The 16,278-nt window shown below is 37.6% G+C and overlaps 1 protein-coding gene across 1 annotated transcript; it reads left to right on the plus strand.

Moving 5' to 3' along the window:
- The first annotated feature begins 13,117 nt into the window (after nucleotides 1-13,117).
- On the plus strand, nucleotides 13,118-16,157 carry LOC131144225 (UDP-glycosyltransferase 74B1). The gene is made up of 2 exons (XM_058092740.1): nucleotides 13,118-13,778; nucleotides 15,218-16,157. Exons 1-2 carry the CDS (start codon nucleotides 13,134-13,136, stop codon nucleotides 15,956-15,958), a joined length of 1,386 nt encoding a protein of 461 aa, XP_057948723.1. The 5' UTR covers nucleotides 13,118-13,133; the 3' UTR covers nucleotides 15,959-16,157.
- The last annotated feature ends 121 nt before the right edge of the window (nucleotides 16,158-16,278 follow it).

Here is a 16,278-nt window from a genome sequence, read left to right on the forward strand (position 1 = left end):
TCCATTTACAAGTCTGCTTAGTTCGGTGAAGCTGCTGGCTGAAAATCTAGTCTTTAAATGTTATGATAAATTACTCATTTTCTTTTTAAGTAATGGTAAGGGCTTTGCTTTTAAACTTGCAGTAAAATGTTGCATTCAAACTTGAGAGACGCAGGTTCAAATCACAATCTGTATGAGCATGGATGTAAGATTTACATACATCTTCTCCGATGGCATGGGAGTTATGTGGTAAGTGAAATGATGTTTTATTTTTTGGCATTATTCATCTGAGTTTAATTTAGTCCGTTGGCTAGTGGATACTGTATTCGTTGCTTATAAAAAGATAAGAAAGATTGTTGGGCTAATGTAGGGAGGGGCAGGTTGGCACAATACACAGCTCATTTCCATATTTAAAATTGCTAAGTATCTGAAGCAACTGGAAAAAGTAGTAGCAACCACCCTCATCTTTTATTTTGAATGTTGGATGAAAGTGTCCCCAACTCATAATACGGAATGGGTCAAAGACATGGACTCGCGCCAAATTATGTGCACTGAACATAGCTAGCTATGAGTGCTGGCCGGGGGACCATGGTGAATGAACGTTAGGAGACCAAAGTATGAATCTATGCCATCCATTGTCATAATTTCATATCGAATATGTATTAGTGAGATCTTGGACTTATAAAGATGATTTACACTTTAATTATGTGACAAATTCGACATGCCATAGGATCAAGATAAACAATATCTTACCGAAGCTAAGTCTAAGATTATTACAATATGTAATGAAAAGCGTATGTGCGGATGATTAATTCATGTGTATTTTTCTAAGGATGGTACAAAATCTCTTATTAAGTATATACTAAAATCTATACAAATTAAAAGAAAGGAAGCTTGACTTTCTTTTTTCCATTCTTTGATGTTTGGGTGATAGCAGGCTGAGGATAAAAATTAAACCATTTTCACCTTTATTTGACTCATTTCAAAAATGGTTTAGTACAGTTTTTACAGAAAAAATTGAAAATATTTTCGTATGACATTTTAGGCTGGTTATGTAAACTAAAAAAAAATAATAATAATTTTTTTTGCAATTATAAATTTTTTTTTTTAAAAAATAAAACTAAAATTATTTTCACAACTAAATAGCTTTATTTTTTCGTTATTCATTCACCTTGATTTTTTTTTCTTTTTTCTTTTTGATAATTCGAAAACTCCAGTTACCATCTTGTCACATTGGATACTATGGTACGGCACCAAACTTGGGAGTGAAAACCGCCTACCTATTGACATAGTCCTATTAATTCACCGGCTTAATGCCTTGAGGAAGAATCAAATCCATGACTTTGGGTCTCCAAAGTCACAAGTTCACTCTTACCAGTTGCCTGGCTGGGCCATTCCCCTTTGATTGTTATTCAACAATGAATTCTAGAACACAGAACAAAGCTTAAGTGCATACTTTTATGCACGCACTTATGCATGTAAGCGTGCATGTATATGATAATTTTTGAACCCCATGTATGTATATATTTGATTTAAAATCACACACAAAAAAGTCAGTTATTAGATTTTTAAAAAAAATAATTTGTTCTCCCCTACTCAAACAAAAATGAAGAAATTTTTTGTTGTAGAAGAAATTAAGAAAGAAAAATTTGAAAACTGAAGAGGGCAGAGAACTGACTATCCTCTGGAAGATACTATCCATGCGAATTGCGATGCATGCATTTCTCACCTCTCAACTCCCATCCTTTTCTCATTGTGCAGAGAGTCCAAAAGTACATCCACAGAGAGAGAGAGAGAGAGAGAGCTGCCGCCTGTATCCCAGTTGCATCAGCTGCATGCAACTTGGCTTCGAGATCGAGAGAGAGATGATGATATATATATTGATATATAAATTATATAAGATGAAAGTGCCGAGTCCATCCATGATTTGCCTGTCACCATCTTCAGCTTTTCACACACAAAGACGTACATTATCAATCCAACCCTCCTCCACCCGAATAATAATAATGTAATTTAAATAGAGAGGGAGGGAAATAGAAATAGTAACAAAGGAGGTAGTCAATGACGTTGCACTTTGGGATGCAATGACCTAAGAAAATTTATCAGGTTCTCGTCGACAAACATAGGGGATTCGTCGACGAGGGTACAAGAGGGCCTCGTCAACGAAGTCAAGTTTCATCGACGAGAAGATACTAAGAGAGAATTTTTGGAAATCTGAAATTCGTCGACGAGGGTGCAAGTTTATTGACGAACTTTCTACAAGACTCGTCAACGAGGTGACGTGTCTCGTCAATGAATCCGACTCTATAAATAGCCTAAAATTCGGATTTAATTGCAGCAAAATCAGAAAATCACACACTCTTTCTCTCCCTACGGTTTCTCTCTCCCCTCTCTTCGATTTCGGCCCCGTTAGACGCCGAATTGATGATCTGAGGCCATCACGACGTTCCTGGGAAAGTTCTCTCTAAATCTGCCGAAGCGGATCATTGGTGGAAGCAAGTCAAAATTCATCTCTAAGTTGAGGTAAGACTTTTTATTCGAAATTTGGTCTTTCCACAGTTAAAGGAAATGATGTACTTGAATAAATACTGAAGTTTAGTTCTGAAAATTATCATTTTTAGGGTACTGCTCAGGGTTTCCTACGGGTGTAAGACCAGTATTATAGAGGGACTTTTTAGTTGTCAGGTAAGGGGATAAATTAAAACAGTTATTTTCCATTGAAATTACTATTATTTAATAGTATAATAATTTTCAGAAAGCATGTGATTATATATGAGTATAATTGAGAAAAGGTAAGTTTGAGAAAATACTGCAATTGTATAGGAAATGTGATTCAGAACGAAATATATGGTTTCATTCAATTCGTGTGGCGTGAATATATATATATATATATATATATATATATATATATATATTATACAATGTTAAGTTAAATTTACGAAATAAGCATGTTGACAAATATTTTCAGGAATAACATGATAAACACAGTAAATTATGATTTCAGAATATATGATATGTTCGATGCAAGACCGTAATTGATGATCGGCGCAAGGCCGCAATCACTTATGTTATTCGGTGTAAGGCGACATTTATTCATATTTTCGGTGTGAGGCCGTAATTATTATGTTAATGTAGGATTCAAAAAATGTTATTATTTGATTTACGATAAACAGTATATGTTTATGTACTATATGTTATCAGAACCCGGATGTTAGTTTAGAACAGTTTCAGGTACGGTACCGTAGCTTATAAATCAGATATCTATGATCAGATTGGTGCTAACCCCCCCCCTCCCACGAGGGGGTGAGAGATAGATAGTTGATGTGACTTTCAATGTAGAGTTGTAGACGTCCACCTGACAATCCGGAGCAAGATGTGGCAAACCCATCGTACTTACAGACATTTTTTACTCGGCAGTGGTTGGCCAGCCATTGTCGGGTCCCGTCTTCGGGCTACACAACCCGTCATGAGGGGTAATGCATGACATCAACTAGCTATTCATCTTAGGTAGTTTTCAGTATTATAGATTATATCAGATAATACATGATTAGTATGATTACTTGGAAGTATGGAATTATATGTTTATTTAACCATATTACGATCTATGTTTTATGATATGTGAAATGTACAATATATGTATTACAACATTAAATATTCATGTTACCACACAACTGATTTTAATTTATTTACCCTTACTGAGAGGTGTCTCACCTTAAGTTTAAATTATTTTAAGAAACCTGGAGAGACCGACGGGTCAGGGCCGCCGCTGAGTGAGTTGAGCTTTCCTACTAGAAGGGTAAGTTCTGATTTAGGATCAGGAGATTTTTGAGGTAAGATCTTAGATTTATTTTGATATTTTGGAGGTTATATGTATAAACACAGTATCTTTGGGAATATAGTAGACTATGGTATTATGTAATTTGTGGTTAATGAACGTGATTTACATTTACTGCTGTCTAGGTTCCGTTATATATAACAGGTGTCCCCGCTACCCACGAGTTCGAATTGATTATTTTATTTATTATGTTTCATTTTATATTAAGATAAGCAGGTCGTTACAACCTCCCCGCTTAATTTCTGTCTTCATCCATCTATAAAGCTACGAGCTACCATCCCCATCATCACACCACCTCTCTCTCTCTCTCTCTCTCTCTCTCTTTATATATATATATATATATATAAAGTGGATAAGATCAAGAACATATATATATAAAGTGGATAAGATCAAGAACATGTTTCAACATCACTTGTGCTGGAGTTCTAATTAGGGCTATTTTCTTTTTTAACCAAAATTGGGTGTTGGTTGAGAATCAAATTACTACTAGGCCAGTGAATCTGCCTTGTACAATCAATAATGTTATTATTCATCACTAGGACATATTTTATTACTCCTAAAGTAGTTTAGGTGGCAAATTCAAGATTTTACTAGTTAAATGATCGTGATTTAATTCTTAGGGGCCATGACTTTTTATTTGAGATAATAACTTGATATTTAGATAAAGTAGAGGGTCAAGTTCATTATGTGGATTAGTCGAATGTTTAAAGGATCTTAGATACCATCGTTTCAAAAAGATTAATAATTCATAATTGTACAAACAAATAATTCATAATTGTACATAATTTATTAAATAAATAATTCATAAACAAGTAAAAAGGGTTGACAAGTCAACAAACAAATAATTGTACAAAAAATTCTTGTGAGATCATTTTAATTTAACTAATAACATGTGCATACAAGTTTATAATTCAATACATAAAAATAATAAGTGTTTGCATACAGGCATAATTGCTAATTGTACCTTTCAATTTTGCCATAACCATCATCTTTGCTTTCTTCATGCCTACTCCCAATTCTCTCTCTCTCAACATGATTCGGTTGGGTTAGATTGGAAATGGTTCTCAGGTTGGGAACCGGGATTGACTCGATTTTTTGAAATCGGGTTGACCTAGCCTAAACCGGATTCAGACCATTTTGTCAAACCTACAAACAAATAATAATGAGATTTTATAGACTTAAATGGGCAGCAAGTTGAATAACAAAATAAGTCATCACCAGGACATTACTTAATTGGTAAATGGGCCTGGGTTGCGCCCATTTACCATTTAACATTAGTAAAGACCAATGCATCTATTTTACCAATCATAGGTAGTGAATGCATTTATTTTTATTTCTACTAGTTACATTGTTATATACACATTAATAATTTATAATGCCCACAATATTAATATTATTATTAATAAAGAAAATTGAAGAGGAAAATCAAAATACCAGTTTCACATCATTAATTTCTTTAATATAAGTCATAATTGTTGAATGTAACAAGGAAGGACGAACACAAACTAGAATGCAAAATCAGAATTAGGCAGAGGATAATTAATTGAAGATCCCATCACCATAAAAAATAACATTCCATTATACGAATACCTTTGACGCTTGCATTTTGTCTTTTAACCCAATGGATTTCCCTCTAATTCAATAACGTGTAACACACATTGACCTTTATATATACATGGTTCAGGTGGTAGTGCGGGCTGCGGGAGTGTCTTTCACGAGGTCAGGTGTTCAAATCCTTACGGACTCGTTTCCGCCCCTGGACTCCTGAATTGACCCTCCTTTTGGAGTTGTGGGATCAACTTTAAAAGGAGCAGAATTAGTCACGTGGACCGTAAAACGGACGCGTGGATACTCAGTGCGTATTCCAAAAAAAAAAAAAAGTGAAAGAAGAGAGCACATGCCATCATGCGATGTGAAAGGTCCCAAGTCAGAGCAAGACCTTTGGTGGTTCACTTCTTTTCAAAGCTGAAACATGATACTTTCACTTCTTTTAAAATCATTAACTAGTCGTCATCTTTGGACGTCACCTCCAATTTCGTCATCTCGGGATGTCACCTAATTGATCAGACACAAGACGTTTGTACCAACTCAAAAAAAATAAAATAAAAAATAAAGGAACATTTCAAATTCTTCGTAGAGCAACCTGTCTTTATCAAAGACTCCAACATTGTACATGACAATGAGTAGGGTACAACTTGATCACAGGCCGTCGTGCACTGCTCTGTGAAAGGTCCCAAATTAAAGCAAGACCTTTGGTCCAAGCGTCTCCATGCCCAACTCAAAAGCTGTGGTTCAAGTTCCGCCTGCCTTGTCTGCACAAGCTTGATGCACAATACCGACATGATCTAAATGCTTTAAATCATTTAGGCTCTTTTTTCTCATTCGCTTTCAACATGAATGACAGTTCTCAAAAGAATCTTAATTTCTATGGCTCCAAATAGCGTGCGTGATTGCTTAGTACTCCTGCAATTACCCGAGTTTCTCAATTGTAGTTTCATATTCAGACTAGTTCCAGCCTCTGTTTGGAGATCTCATCAAGGCTAAAATTGAAATATAAAAATCAGGAACGAAGTGCTGTTCAGTCAAACTTCAAGGGTCAATACTAATAGACTTATGTTCCGAGAGAGAGGTCAACTATTTAGTAAGAACTAAATTAATGGGCAGTTTGTTTGCAACCATTTTCCTCTCACTTCTACAGGGGAAAAAAATAGCACAACGTAAATGAGTCGAACCCTAGCAATTAGGCAATTAGACAGTAACAAGATCAATTGAAGTAATGAGCATTTGTGATGGCATCATCAAAGAGGCATACTACATAAGTTTTTCCTTTTTAAAAAAAAAAAAAAACTCTTTGTTTGAACTTTAAAGTTTGTGTTTGTCTTGTCTCCTCCTACTTAAAAAGAGAAAGAGACCATGTAAGTAGTTTGTTTATGACTAACAAAATAGTCACTCATAAATTTGCTTCTAATCCATTTTGGTTAGTAGGCGGATCAAACATCGGAAATTATTGCACTAACAAATTAATTTTTGTAAAAATGAAACTGAAACTATTGATCATTTTTTCTTTAGTTGCATCTTCTCTTCACAGGTTTAGGACGGTATCAGGAAGTGGCTGGGAATAGGGAGGTCCATGTCTACACTGAAAGTAGCAGTGAAGTGGCTTCATAAAGAGGTAAAAGGAAATGGTATTGGTGCGATAGGGAAAAGGGGTGGTCTTGCCACTACTATTTTTTTCCTATGGCACTTGAGGAATAAGATGAGATTTGAACACAAGGCTATTGGGATTGAGGAGTTGATTGAGGTTATTGAGAGAAACATTTATAGAGTTGTATTTGATAAATTTGACTTACACAGGATTTGATTGTAATATGCTAGCTGAGTAGGTCACCATTTGATTGTATTGATGTTTTGTTGAGTTTTTATGTGAAATGGCATCGTGCCCCTGGGTATGCCTAGTTTATGACTTGCAACTTGTGTTATTTGGATGGGGGAACTCTGTTTCCTCGAATGGTCTATTTACTATACATATTCCATTTTGATAAATATATTTACCCTTTACTGATAAAAAAAGAAGATGATGCTAATGATGGGCATCATTAAGACATTAACAATGATTTGCATGACATTGATGAAGCAATTGCGGCCCTCATGATGACATTAATATTGATTAATAAGTTCGATAGTTTTGAGTTCATGTCATATAACTAAAATATTTGAGTTAAAAAATTAACATTTTTCTTAAAATTATTTAATCTTTATTCCATTATGATTTGGGTTTGATGAAGTTAGGGATGCAAAAATTTGAACCTAAAACATTTTTTTTTTAACATGAGAATGCTACCATTTGAGCAACTAGCACTTTTTTTGTTTTTTTTTTTTTTTATACAAGAGGCTTTAAGTTCTTGAAATTCATAGAATCTTAATGTATAAATTTTTTCCTACTATTTATTGTTAATAAAATTTTAAGATGATCCCATCCTGTAAACTCCACATACACCAATTTCAACCACCCTACTCAACTCCTCATTGTTCCCTTCTTCATTGAAATGCTGTCTTCGCCAAAAAAGGAAAGAAATTTCTCTCGTAGCTGCTCGCCGAGTTGTGTGGTATGCTCATTTGATTGACGGGAGTTCCTCTACCCACCTACCTTGCGCTGACTCCAGACGTGTCTTTTGGCCATACAGAATCATTTTGTTCATATTTTTCACCTGCCCATTGCTTTGCAGATGTGCCACAGACGCAAAGAGTAGCCTCATGCCAAGGTTAGTGCAAAAAATTTTGAAACAATTGTTTTCAAATTGCCTTCCATAGTTCGTCACTATGGCTCAAGGTACTCTGTATCTACATATCACTGAACTCCATACGAACTTGGTGAGATTCCGCTCTATTATATGGGATAGAGCTTCAACTTCCACCCATTTTGTGAAGTAGTTGATGACAACCAGCATGAACTTTCACTGCCCAACTGTTTGTGGTAATGGCCCCAATATGTCTGGTCCCCATTGAGCGAAAGGACATGGACTAGTTAAGGGGGATAACGTACTGGCTGGCAAGTGTGGTATGTTAGCACATTTTTGGCATCTGTCGCACCATTTCACCAATTCTATCGCATCTTTTCTCATAGTAGGCTAATATAATACTCTTGCCACAGAGCCTTGTGGGCCAAGGCTCTACTGGCCAGATGGCTCCCACATATCCCCTCATGAATCTCCCTCAATATATACTCCCCTTCCTTGCTACCCAAGCACCATAAATATGGCAACATCAAAGATCGCCTATACAATTCTTTATCTATAAGTGTGTACTTGACTGCCTTCCTCCTTATCTTTAGAGACTGCTTCCTGTCTTCTAGGAAAGACCCGTCCTGAAGATACTGTATCACGATGGTCCTCCAGTCTTCTTCATCCTCTTTTATTGTTGCTACATTGACTTTGGTCTCCTTGTAAGTCATCTTCTCTATTCGCTCCAAGTAAACAACATTCTCCCAATCTGATTTTAAAGCTGGAGCCTGCTTTGCTAGCACATCAGCTTTTGCATTTGCTGCTCGAGGGATGTGCTCAACTATAAACTGAGAGAACACCTAGATATACTCCTGTGCCTTTGCCAAATATCTCTTCATATCTTGGTCACTAGCTTTGAATTCACCCTTCACCTACTCAACCACAAGCTAGGAATCTATCGACACTCGAAGCCTTTCAACTCCAAGGGACATTGAGAGCCGCAACCCTGCTAGTGAGGCTTTATACTCAATATCATTATTGGTCGTTGCTGTAAAGACTCGAAGACTTATAGTAATTAAATAATAAAAGAAATGAGAGAAAAGAATTTTTCAAAAAGGGGGTTCAGTGGGGTCTCGTCGACGAGTGCAGAATGCTCATCGACGAACAGGTTTCTTGAGCTCGTCGACGTGGATGCGTGTCTCGTCAACGAGACATTACCAAGAGGGCTGATTTAAAGGTCTGAAACTTGTTGACGAGGAGTAAGTGTTCGTCGATGAACTCCCTTCATGGACTTGTTGACGAGGTGACGTGTCTCGTCGACGAATCTGTGTTTTATATATATACCAACTTCGGGTTTTCAGCGTGAAAATTTTGCATGAAACCCTTTCTCTCTCTAAGTTTCATCTCTCGACCCCCCCTTCTCTCTAGATTTCTGGCTTCGTTCTTCGCCGATTCGACGATCGGAAGCCACCATGCTACTCCTGGGAAGATTCTCTTCAAGTCTGTTGGAATAGTTCGTTGGTTAGGCTAACTTGGGCACCATCCCAAAATCTGGATAAGTTAGGTATTTTAAGTTTTATAAGGTATTTGGTATTTCTGGATTAAGGAAAATGCTTTAGATAGAATAATTGTAGATATCCGAAAAATTATGGTAGTTAAATAATAAAGGAAACGAGAGAAATAGGGAAATATTTAAAGGAAATTTATAGGGTCTCGTGGACGAACATAGAGCACTTGTCGACGAGCATCCTTCTTGGGTTTGTCGATGAGGACATTCATTTCATTGACGAGAAGTTACCGAGAGTGCCATTTTCAGGGCCTGAATCTCGTCGACGAGGAGTAGGTGTTTGTCGACGAGACTACAACTTGGACTCGTAAATGAGGTGACGTGGCTTGTCGACAAGACCACGTGGAAAGCATTCTATATATGGCCCTAAAACGAATTTTTACGGAAAATTTATTTTACAGTTCCTCTCTCTCTCTCTCTCTCGCTCTCTCTTTCTCTCTCTAAAATGGTTTCTCTGACTTCTCTCTAAGATTCTGGCTCCGTCTCTCCCTGGTTCGACGATCAGAAGCTACCACGGTGATCCTGGGGAGATTCTCTACGACATAGTCAGAGCGAAATGTTGATTTGAGAAGTTTGGGAACCATTCCAAAATCAGGGTAAGTAGATTATGTGAGTATTTTCAGTATTACTCAGTTCATTTGAGGCCAGATTCTATATTATATGTGAATATACTGAAATTTTGTGAAGTAAAATTAGGGTCCTGTATTTTCAGGAATAGGGTGTTTTGGGACCCTGTAGGTAAGGGTTGAGGACCCCAGTGGGAGGTATTTCATGAACGCAGGTAAAATGATATATGGATTATAGTTTAAGAATTGAGCATATGTGGATTTGGGGAAATATGTATGTGATAATTATTTAGGTGAATTCAGTTGTTTGATTGGGAAATTATGTGTGTATTATCTCAGAATGTTGAAAATATACATACCGTACGTGTGAGACTGTAAATAGCAGCTAGTGTTCAGATAGTCAGGTAAGGGAAATATGCTATGCTATGAATTTTAGTATAATTATTAGCAGAAATTACATGATTTATCAGATTATTATTATTCAGATGATAAAACATTTGTATAGCAAAAAATACAGATTTCAGAGCATGTGAATTTATTTATTTAAATCGTGTGGCATGAGCTTATAGTAAATTAGCATAGTATTTATGCAGCTATAAATACCATGTTTTACAGTATATTAGCATAAAATATCATGTGATATATATATTTTATAGAATGATGAATTTTCAGTACATATTTTTTTGCTGTAGGATCATACTGAACATGTCCTCCATCCTTTTTTGAAAAGCAAGGAACACACCTCTTGTCACGTTGGAATTGTCACCTAGTGCGAAGTGTATGGATTAGGGTGATTGGTCACCTATGGGAGGCTTTGGTTTCAAATTATTTGATGTGGTCATAATTCAAGGATTGGAAAAGAAAACGTGTCAAGAGGTTCCCACAAACGGCGCCAACTATTGCTGAATGAAATTGAACGATCTTTGGAGATGTTCCTCAATCACGACTACTTGAAAGAGAGAAGTTAAGGATGGCTTGGAGGACCCAGGGTGTACTCCAAGGAATCACTCTGATGTCTAAGTAAAGGACTTTGTTGAGAGGCTAACTGCAACAGTAAAAGAATGGGTATCAATAGGATGCTTTACCTCTTCCCCATGTACCTTTTTATAGTGGCGGAGGTTAACTCTTTAGTGATTCGAAATTTGTGAGCACATTATTGCGCTTGCGGGAGTTATTTCAACTTTATGGACATTGATTTGGGGTCTTGAAATATGATTTCGTAATTGCCCTTCTCACCAATGTGGGTGATTTAATCTTCCCGTTGGTTATGGAAGGTGGTTTAATGGAGGAATCGAAAATGTTCCTCCTTTTTAATGAGGATATTTTTGGGGTATATAAATGGTAAAAAAAAAAAAAAAAACTCATTACTTGTTGGACAATTTTGATTACTCTAGAATCATTTGAGGCATTAAATTTTTTTTTTTCTTCTAAAATATAAGGAAAAAGGATTATTTTTGCTTTTTTTCAAAACTTAAACATGATATATTTAATATAAAAGTTTTAAAATCATTAATGAGACGTCATCTTGAGATGTTACCTCCAATTACATTATCTCGGGACTGCACCTCCTTTGTGTACTTTGTTTTTTTTTTTTTTTTTGTATACACTGAGTTTCCTAGGCTTACGTGTCAAACTAATCCCATGCCTACACCAGTCGTGCCCACAACCAACATGTAGGAGGTAAATCCGGATGTGCACTGCAAACGGCAAGGTTTGAACTCCAGATCCACCATTGTAAGCGGTCTTCTGGGGAACCTCCTTACCACTTGAGCTTATGTGTGGAGGCACCTCCTTCATGTACTTGATCACACACAATTAGTTTCTATGGAAAATAAATAAATGAATAAAACAACTTCAAATACTTTTCACCTTTTTTTTTGGAAAAAGAGGGCGGCACCTCCTAAACTTTATTAGAAAACCCCTCACTTATGGCGGAGGAAAACCGTGGTTACAATTTTGAGACTTTAAGACAATTAAAACAAAATTCCAAGACCCTAAAACTAACTTAACCAACATAAACCAAACCAAAAAACCAAACACCAGCAACCAAAAAAACTAAGAAACTAAACCACTAAAAGTGAATTAACACAAAACATCATAAACGCAAAGAAGGAAAACCCAACAAGTCCAATCGAATCATTCCCCTGACTTGCTGAGGAAGATCATCTTGGCAACTATATGATCGAGAAATACCAAATTTACCCTGTTTAGCAAAGAAATCTGCACTTTTATTCGCCTCCCTGTAAACATGTTCCACTTTGAACTGTATGCCTCTTAATGCTAGCATAAGTTCTTCCCACAAATCTCATAAGTTCCAAACCGAGCACTTCCCAGAATTTATCCATTGAACCAACAAAGCAGAGTCACATGCAATCTCCACTTGATCAAATCTGAGATCTTTACACAGATTAATCCCTAAAATAATCGTCTTCAATTCAGCCATGTTATTTGTTCCATAACCCAATAATGAGGAAAAAGCTACTTTAAATTAACCTTTTTCATCTCTTATCACGCCTCCACCACCACAATTCCCTGGGTTTCCTCTACAGCTCCCATCCACATTCAGCTTAACCTAACCTATCCCAGGTTTACACCATCTGACTACACGAGGAAGACGAACCCCAACATTTTTTACTTGAATATCCAAAGCATGAAGGACTGCAATATCTGTGCAAGAAGCAGGTGCACATTTATTTAACTTGTCTGAAATGGATCTCAGCCAATATTGAATATCAAGTCACATAGTTCTCACCGAATCATGAATTGATTCCATCCTGACTCTACATCGACGAGTCCAGAGTCTCCAAATGATGAGACTAGGTATAAGACCTACCAAAATGCCTAACTGTGAGGCCCGTCTTGCACAACCAAACTAGACATTAACTCTGCCTTTCCAAATACTTTTCGCCTATATAAATAAGAAGCCTAGATGATCATGTAACACATCAAAACACAAACAAAAAGAAATGGGAGAGAAGGAGCCATGCATAGGCCATGTCATAGTCGTCCCCTACCCAAGCCAAGGCCACATCAACCCCATCCTTCAATTCGCTAAGCGCTTGGCCTCCAAGGGTGCCAAGGCTACCATAGCCACCACCCGTTACACCCTCGCCTCTATCCGCGTCCCCAACGTCAGAGTCGAATCCATATCCGACGGCTTCGACGACGGCGGCTTCGGCCAGGCCGGCGGCGAACACACCTTCCTCGAGGGCTTCAAGACCCACGGCTCCAGAACGCTCTCCGACCTCATCCTAAAGTTCCGGTACACGGAATCTCCGGTGACCTGCGTGGTGTACGACTCGTTTCTGCCGTGGGCTCTCGACGTGGCCAAGAAGCACGGCGCGGTGGGGGCCGCCTTCTTCACGAACTCCGCCGCCGTGTGCTCCATCTTCTGCCTGATACACCGGGGGCTGGTGGCGCTCCCGGTGAAGCGGGAAAAGCTGCCGCTGGTGCTGCCGGGAATGCCGCCCCTGGAGTATCCGGACTTGCCAAGTTTTGTGAAGCGGCCGGAGAGCCACCCTGCTTACTTGGCCATGAAGTTGGGGCAGTACTCCAACTTGGAGGGGGCTGATTGGGTGTTTGCAAACACCTTTGAAGACTTGGAAGGCCAGGTAATGCCCAATTTTTGTTTGGTGATTGCATGGGCAGGGCCGCAGGGGTGATAGTTTTAAACCATTCTTATTCATAAACATATAAACTTACAAGTTATATTAACTATTTATATATATATATATATATATATATATTTTAATTTTAAAGTAGTGAATCACAAGTGCTCCACAATTTTGCCATTTAAGAGTATTTTTCAGAAGAGAGAAGGCTTGTGTGAGGTCCATGATTCTCTAAATTTTGCTATATTTGAATATCTAGAAAAAAAACAGAGTACGAGTGGGATCCATGTCTGTGGTGAGGCCCGCCACATTATGTCTTCTTAGGATACTTCAAGGATGGCAAAATTAGGAAGCTTATATTTTACCTTCCAAAAAGTCTTATAAAAACATTACTCATGTTGATCTCTTTCAGAATGGCCCAAATTTTTTTCTTAGATACTGCTGTGTGGGGGCATTATAGATTTTGAGTTTTAAATTTTTAGATTTATGTGAACTTGAATGAAACTCAATGTACCTTTGTACTGCGTTTTGTTCAAGCTATCAAATGCAAAGTTAGTTATTTCGTCTATTTTGAATGAAGTAGATATAACCAACTTAGCTAAAGCACTTGATACAATATAGGCATCCCTAATTGATTAAATAGGTTGATGACTATATAATATTTTGCTATGATTAAACGTGGATTCCCCCCCCCCCCCCCAATATGTCTCAATTTTGCCTTTTAGTATGAGAAAAATGAAGAAAGAAATTGAAAAATAAATTACCTTTTTTTCTTCCAAATTGAAAATAAATTTAATCTATATATTTTTTTAAAAATAGTCTTAAGAGTTATTCTTGTATGGATAGCATTAGGAATCTTAGGGCACATGACCTAAGTTTGCAAAAATAGCTTGAATGGCATTCCAACGAGACACATACATGATGATAAAGGTCATAAATCCCATTCTCATGTCTCTAATTAGGATATCGCCTGGGATACATGACCCATCTTTTGAGTGATATCCTAACTAGACATATGAAGGTGGAGCCTATAAGCCCCACCATCATGTGTCTAAATAGAACATTGCTTGTGAAACACGACTTAGCCGATCTACATACTAACTAGATATATGGTGATGCGACCAATATTGCATTTAGGACATGTACATTGTATGTGTGGTACCATAAAAGGTGTACAATCCAATTATTAAAATATGTTCGTAAGTTACACTTGATTCGTAGATTACCTATTGCTGAAAAAAGTAAGATCAAATATAATAAGAATGTAATGACAATTGCATAAGGATGAAGTAACTAAGAAAAATAAGTTTGTAACATTCCATCTAACATGATATGGGAAAGAAAGATTTTGAGTCAATTGAACATTGCATTCCATTCACTCTTATACAAATCATCTTTTAACACCAACACATTTTGTGTTGTGCATGTTTACAATTAAGGAAGCAAAAGGCACATCAGAGTACTGGCCGGCAGCATTGGTCGGTCCCATGGTCCCATCAGCCTACTTGGATGGCCAAATCAAGGGGGACAAGGGATACGGCGCTAGCCTATGGAGTCCTTTAAGTGAAGAGTGCCTGGAATGGCTAGAACAGAGGCCTTCGCACTCAGTGGTGTATGTATCCTTCGGCAGCATGGCTTCCCTAATGCCCACCCAGATGGAGGAGATTGCATGGGGTTTGAGGGACAGCGGCTTCCCTTTCTTATGGGTAGTAAAGGAGTCTGAGCGCGCAAAACTGCCCAAAGGCTTCGCCAACTTTGTCAAAGAGAAGGGTCTAATTGTGACATGGTGCAACCAGCTAGAAATGCTGGCTCATAGGGCTGTGGGGTGTTTCGTGACACATTGTGGGTGGAACTCCATACTGGAGGGGTTCAGCACTGGGGTGCCAATGGTGGCAGTGCCGCAGTGGGCAGACCAATTTACGAATGCCAAGTTTGTGGCAGAGATTTGGGGGGTTGGGGTGAGAGCCAAGGAGGAGGAGGGGGTGGTGAGGAGAGAGCAACTGGTGTTTTGTTTAAAGGACGTGATGGAAGGAGAGAGGAGCAAGGAGATAAGGAGGAATGTAGGTAAATGGAGGGAGTTGGCTAAGAGGGCAGTTAGTGATGGAGGGAGCTCTGATAAGTGTATTAATATATTTGTTGAGCATTTGAAGACTACTCATGCTAATTGGAAAGGGAAGTAAAGGAAGTACTTAATATAGAGAGTGCACATAATTAAATGCATCTCAATGCACCTAATACAACCAAGAGTTGCAAATAATTAGTAATTGGGACGAAGGTCAGCTACTTTGTTGTAATGAGTTCTTATATTTGCATTAACATGCATTTCCGTTGCAATTTTAATTTGGTTTGTTAATTCACATTTTTACGAGTGATTTTGCTCTCTATTGTTATATTTAATTCCCAGTTAGAGCATATGTTCATGCACAAACCAATTTGAAGTATCATTTTATTTACTACATCTACAACTAGCATAATGTTCGGGTCATATTCAATGGTTTCA

Source organism: Malania oleifera, chromosome 12 (assembly GCF_029873635.1).
Source record: "Malania oleifera isolate guangnan ecotype guangnan chromosome 12, ASM2987363v1, whole genome shotgun sequence".
NCBI lineage: Eukaryota > Viridiplantae > Streptophyta > Magnoliopsida > Santalales > Ximeniaceae > Malania > Malania oleifera.

Bases quoted from the DNA above. Each gene is read 5' to 3' on its own strand.
- LOC131144225 (XM_058092740.1), top strand. From the start codon at position 13,134: ATGGGAGAGAAGGAGCCATGCATAGGCCATGTCATAGTCGTCCCCTAC. The intron at 13,779-15,217 runs GTAATGCCCAAT...TTTACAATTAAG, and splicing joins TTGAAGACTTGGAAGGCCAG to GAAGCAAAAGGCACATCAGA.